The 6,000-nt window shown below is 43.4% G+C and overlaps 1 protein-coding gene across 1 annotated transcript in view; it reads left to right on the top strand.

Moving 5' to 3' along the window:
- The window catches only part of LOC116400779 (cadherin-2-like), a gene marked incomplete at its 5' end in the record, with an annotated part of 54,419 nt that overhangs the window by 26,150 nt on the left and 22,269 nt on the right, over window positions 1–6,000 (top strand). The window contains 1 exon segment of the mRNA XM_031878812.1: window positions 2,251–2,390. Within this exon segment, the coding sequence (XP_031734672.1) occupies window positions 2,251–2,390 (140 nt within the window).

Genomic DNA, 6,000 nt, shown 5'->3' with positions numbered 1-6,000 from the left:
GTGTGTCTAATACTGTAAGCGCTGAAGGAAGTTGAAGTGTGTCTAATGCTGTTAGCGCTGAAGGACGTTGAAGTATCAGTTGAAATGAAGGTGTTAAAAGGAGTTGCAGTTGTACTACTGAAGAGAGTTGAAGTGTTAGATGAAGCATAAGTTCAATTATTAGTGAAGGTGGAAGTGCTGAAGAGAGTAAAGATTCAGTTGGTAATTCTTCTGTTACATGTCCTCTGGTTTGGCAGATGAATTTCACAAACACGTTTAGTACTGACGTTACAAATTATGATCAGATAAAAAATTCTTGTTCAGGTTTTGAAGATGTTGTACAACCTTAAATTGGAACAAAGTATTAAGGCGTGTAATGTTTAGTTAGCCTCACTGTGTTTGTGAGAGATTCATACCCACTACTCGCAGTGGTTGAAAGACTTCGTTGGGCTTACATTTTCATAAAAGTTACAAAGCTGCATGTTTCTTTAATGAGCGATCTCGGGGAGCTTTCAATTCAAATATTTGACAGTTGCTATTGCACCACCATTAGCAGCTGTGTATAAATGTTGGGCATTTGAGTTGATGGACAGCTTGTGAAGAGGAAGGAAAAGAGACAACAGAAGTGACGGGCTACCGGCCCTCGGGCCTCGGCTCACTATGTGGCACGTTGACTGCATCTTGGAATGAGGCCAACTCTGGAGTCGGGCACAGGCAGCGTTCTCGTTATTTCAAATAGACTAGATGTGTGCCGTCTGATGTCTCGTTGAAAGCCCTCCCCGTCAGTTTCACTGAGAAATGTTACTAATGGTGACAAGCCATTTTTCAAATGGCCTCTCTGCGGTTTAAATTGTCCTCACTTAGAGTTTCACTCAGCGTCCTGATGTAGTTTGGCCCTCGCAGGTACAGCAGACTACAAACACATGCACCCTGAGCTCCTCTGTGTCGTAAATCCACCCGGATTAATACGATCAAAAGGAGAAAGATTCACATCAAGTTAATAAAGCCACCAGTTGTCTACAAAATAAGAGCTGTGTGTTCCTCTCCTGCCTTCAAATACTCAGTCCCGTACGAGGGGATCTCAGTTGTTTGCTATTGAACTTTGACCGTCTACAGGAGGCTGAGGAGATAACGGAGGCTTTGCAGCTGTGATACGAAACTTGCATTAATGAGAGTGAACTGGATCCCCGGGAGAACTGGCTGGTAGTTGATAATGCAGAATCAGTCTAGAGAAAGAGAGATGCAACCAGTACTGTAGCTGCAGAGAGCATTATTAATGACTTAATGAGGGAGCTGAGTTTCCAGATGTTGAGACTATTCTGATAGTAGAGACATGTTTGCCATCACACAGTCAACTGCTATGTCTAGGGGGTTCCTGGCCCTTTTGACTTGTCACCTGTTAAAACAAAGCATTATCTTCATATCTTATGCTGCATTCACGAGCGAACCAGGCATTGGGTCGATGTAGCGCCGTGCTGCACATTCTCACCCCAATGGGTCAAATAACACAGCTTGATCAGTGCTCCCAAGCTTCAAACTATGACGCTCAAGGTTCCCCTTTAGCTTCAGTTTTTGTGTCAGAGACGGCGTTTCCGTTCTTCTCGTGCATCGAGTCTTTTCTAAATAAGCTTTCGTGTTCATAAGAAGTTAGGTTGAGGCAACAAAACCTTTGTCTGGCTCGTCCACCTCTGCTCCCACCCACCAGGGGTGGACTGTCTTGCTCTCTTTGCTCTACAGTATTCGATGCATTGGGGGTGAGAACAGGTGACTGCACATTGATTAACAGCTCCTTTTCCCTTGTTGCTGGGTCGCCAGTTCCATGATTTGCCACCACAGCGTGACGCCGGGTTACGTTTCACCAAAAGTTTCAAAACCTTTCGCAGCAAGAGTGGAGCGATTCGATTCTAGTAGCAAAGGTACAGGTCATAGTGACCTCGCATCCATCCCATTCTGGTGATCAAGTCACAGGAACGCCTTCAGCCAATGTCTTCACATTTTGAACTGATTCGATTTTGGTGGTCAAAACACTTCTAACTTAAGAATTCATATGCTAATTATGACATTTTCCCACAAATGTCTGAGAAGATAACTTGATGAAGTGATGACATTTCAAGACAGACATGGGTGTAAACTGCAATGACTGGTTGGCAGAGGCAAACAACCGTGAGGTGGTGAATGTAGCTTTGTGTTGCTAGTGGAGCTGTAGAAAATTGCTTTTGTTCTTTCATTAAATAATGTCTTTACCTTCTTTTGTCCTAACTTGTCCCGCAGTGCTGGTGCTGCTGTTTGTGATGTGGATGAAGAGGAGGGACAAGGAGCGTCAGGCCAAGCAGCTCCTCATCGACCCAGAGGACGACGTGCGAGACAACATCCTCAAATATGACGAGGAGGGAGGAGGAGAGGAGGACCAGGTACACGCACACACACACACACACACACACACACACACACACACACACAGTACTACAACATAAAAACAAATCACACAATCTAGCTTGGGTTTCTCTCTCTATCGTTTTGTGATATTTCTGACTATAATTTGGTGCTACATTTCCTTTGATTGGTGGTTTTCATTCTAGGTGTACATTAGTGCCAGAAATCACCTCCAATCTGCTCTTGCATTCATAACTCCCACACAGTCCCACTCAAACACACACATTCTCATGAAGGAAGCATACAGTAAAATACACATGACGCTGCCACACAGACACACACTCTGCGTCCCTACAGTTTTCAATCATCCGTCCTCCGGCTGAGATTAAGTGTACTACAAAAGAGGAGCTAAACAGGATTAATTGCTTTCTGTTGGGGAACAATTTCCTGTGTCCCTCCACACAACTCCTCTGCTGGTGCCAAGCACATAAGCTGCTCCACACTTCTGCAGGAAAAAATGGTTAACCGTTATTTACCCAGCCGACGAGACTGACAGCATGTTTTACTTTCTGCTGCATCATCTTGTAGTGGCTGTAAAGAAAAGGAGTTGCTCTGTATATGTGCAACCATACACACACTTACAGTACTGTACAGGTAGGGGAATCAGATGCTATAATGCACTGCGCTATTTCACTGCAAACAAATCGTTTGTACCGGATCTGGACTGGTACGTACTGCTTCCAGGAAATAGCCACAGCCTTGCACTCTGAGTCCAACAAGGACAAACCTTCTCTTGGTTACAACCATTGCAACAAAATGTTGTACGGGTCATGGCCCACAGAAGGTGGATCCCAATTGGTTGATCGCCTGACTTTTCATCTAGCGTCCCCAGTAGGTCATAGTTTTTATTATGCCCCCGCACCAGCGACAGCCGTGACAGGAGGCTTTATGCTTTCGGGTTATCCGACCCGTTCTTGTGAATGCAATATCTTAGAAATGCCTTTACATTTTTCCAAATGTTGCACAAATATCCACTTGGATTAAGGGATGAACTGATGAACTGGTCTGGTTAGAGGCATACAACCGCTAGGTGGTAATTCTAGTTAACCCAGTGAAGTATTTCAAGAGGGATAGGCACAACCATTTTGTTCAAGAATTCATGGTACCTGGAAAAAAATACTCCAGGTTTTTTCCAGAGCTATCATAACGTCGAAATTTCCCTCAGACGTAAACATAGACTGTAAAGACCAAGTGGACATCACCCATTGCTTTGTGAACTGCGGTTTTGAAGTTTTGAATTTAGGATTCAAGCCGTCGCCATCTTGTTTTGTTGTAACCAGAAGGGACAGAGGATGGAGCGAAGTACAACTGAACGTGGATAAGACATTCTTAGGCAACCACCAATTACAGTTAACTTTCACAAACTGAAAACACGCTGCAAGAAGGGTTCAAGTTCTAAGACGAAAACAGATGACTCCCAGATCGGACGTGGCCGTGGTAGAGACCTGTCAATCAAGTAAGCCCCGCCCTAAAGCATCCCCTGCTTTATGGTCTGTTTGACTCTAAATGGACCATCATTTACTAAATGAGCATCATGCTGTATTGAAGAAGACTTGAATTATCAATCAGTCTGTACACATGACATCTATTGCACTGTCCATCCTGGGAGAGGATCCTCCTCTGTGTCTCTCCCACAGGTCTCTTCCTGTTTTTCTCCCCGTTAAAGGTTTTTTTGGGGGAGTTTTTCCTGTTCTGACGTGAGGGTCCTGGGACCGAGGATGTTCCATGTGTACAGATTGTAAATCCCTCTGAGGAAAATTTGTGATTTTGGGCTCTACAAAATACATTGAATCGAATAAACTCACGTTTACAATGTTTACTGAGGTAATAAATCAAGAGAGAAGTAGAGTCATTTTCTCATAGACTTCTATACAACCAGAGGAGTCGCCCCCTGGTGGACATTAGAGAGAATGCACGTTAAGGCACTTCCATAGTTTGAAAGAGGTTGCTGCCTGAATAAACACTGTGCGTAGTACTTATGAGCAAAGGTTGCTAACATACTGAACAAGGATAGCGAACATGGTAAGCATGTACCTGCATAGCATCAGCATTTAGTATTGTGAGCATGTTAGCATGCTGATGTTAGCATTTAGTTCAAAACCATGTTGTCTTATTACAGCTAGCTGCTAGCATGGCTGTGCATGCTTTGTTTTACTTCATATGTCTCATACAGAATCACAATCTGATTGGATCTACTTTAATATACATCAAAAATATGAAAGCCCAACGTGACAGTCTGTGGCACACAGTGTTGGTAGTGATGGAGCTTGGTGATTCAGTGTGGTGTTTGCATTCGCACATTACGACGAGCAAAGCTTTAAACAAAGTAGGAACCCTCTCATTGTTCCTGCAGGAGCAGACTCAATCTGGAATTTATAAACCAATTGGAACCCCAAAGGGTCTTGAAGATGAATAAGAACATTTTGAGCACTCTACTGCAGTGCTTGTTCCGCTGACTTGCTTGGCCTCCGGTGTTGCTGCTTGCAGCTTTCTCAAGAACCACTCATCTGAACAACTTCACGCACTCGACACTGCTCTTCCTTTGGTCCTCAGCAAATAAACCCGCCAAGTATGTAGTCGATCGGATGAAACTCGAAGGACTTATGCACACACAAACCTGCATAAATACATGGAGACAGAGACTCCTCCTACTGGAGTTATGACTTCGCTTATCGCACTGTTTCTTTCATTCTGAATAATGTTTGGATGAACTTGCCTCCCTTAAATCCTATTATTTGTTTTGAGCAATAAAGATTTTACCAAACATGATCAAATTTGTATTGACATTGTTAACCAAATGTAAGTTAATGGCAAAAATCAAAGACAGCCTATTGAAGCTGGACTTTGTGTTTGTGTTGTTTGAGTTAAACACAAAGCTGCTGCTAGAAACATCCAGCTTTCCTTCTTCTGTCATTACCGCTACAGTAACATGTTGCACTGGCCTTGGATAGTGTGGTGTTTTGATTTAAAGAGTTTAGTTTGATTAGATTACCATGTTAGTTTGTTCTTGTACCGACAGCTTGTGTCTTTATTTGTCTTATTCAAGCATTAGATACAAGGCACACTCAGTTCTCAGGAACACGAATACACACACACACGCACACACACACACACACACACACACACACCTTCATTGATAGCAGTTGTTCCCTCACTTCTAATCCATACAGTACCTATAACCTATAAATCATACTTCTTTAACGTGTAAGGGGAACACCACCTACATTAAGAATGGGTTCTGCTTTTAAGAAGAAACAGAACCCAGTGAAGTAAGTCTGTCGTCGTCCTCTGGTCCACAGACAGAGAACGGGAGACTGATTCTGTTCTCCAGTTGCCAGTGTGTTATCAGTTATCATGTAGTTTTAATAGTTTGCTGGTTTTTACCGGTGGATTGTAGCAGCAGTCACATTGTAAGAAATTGGTCCTATATTTCCGACATAAGCTGACTTTAATCATCCAAGCTCTAAATTGGATTGATGACCAAACATTGCATCACAGTTGAAGTGGGACAGCTCAACACCCTGCAGCATACAGCGTGGCCTTCTGTGGCCGTGGAGCAAAAACTCACAGAAGACTCAGCGCTCACTC

This window comes from Anarrhichthys ocellatus, unplaced genomic scaffold (assembly GCF_004355925.1).
Source record: "Anarrhichthys ocellatus isolate YVR2014 unplaced genomic scaffold, GSC_Weel_1.0 scaffold204, whole genome shotgun sequence".
Taxonomy (NCBI): domain Eukaryota; kingdom Metazoa; phylum Chordata; class Actinopteri; order Perciformes; family Anarhichadidae; genus Anarrhichthys; species Anarrhichthys ocellatus.
This window is presented reverse-complemented; position numbering and strand designations above follow the sequence as displayed.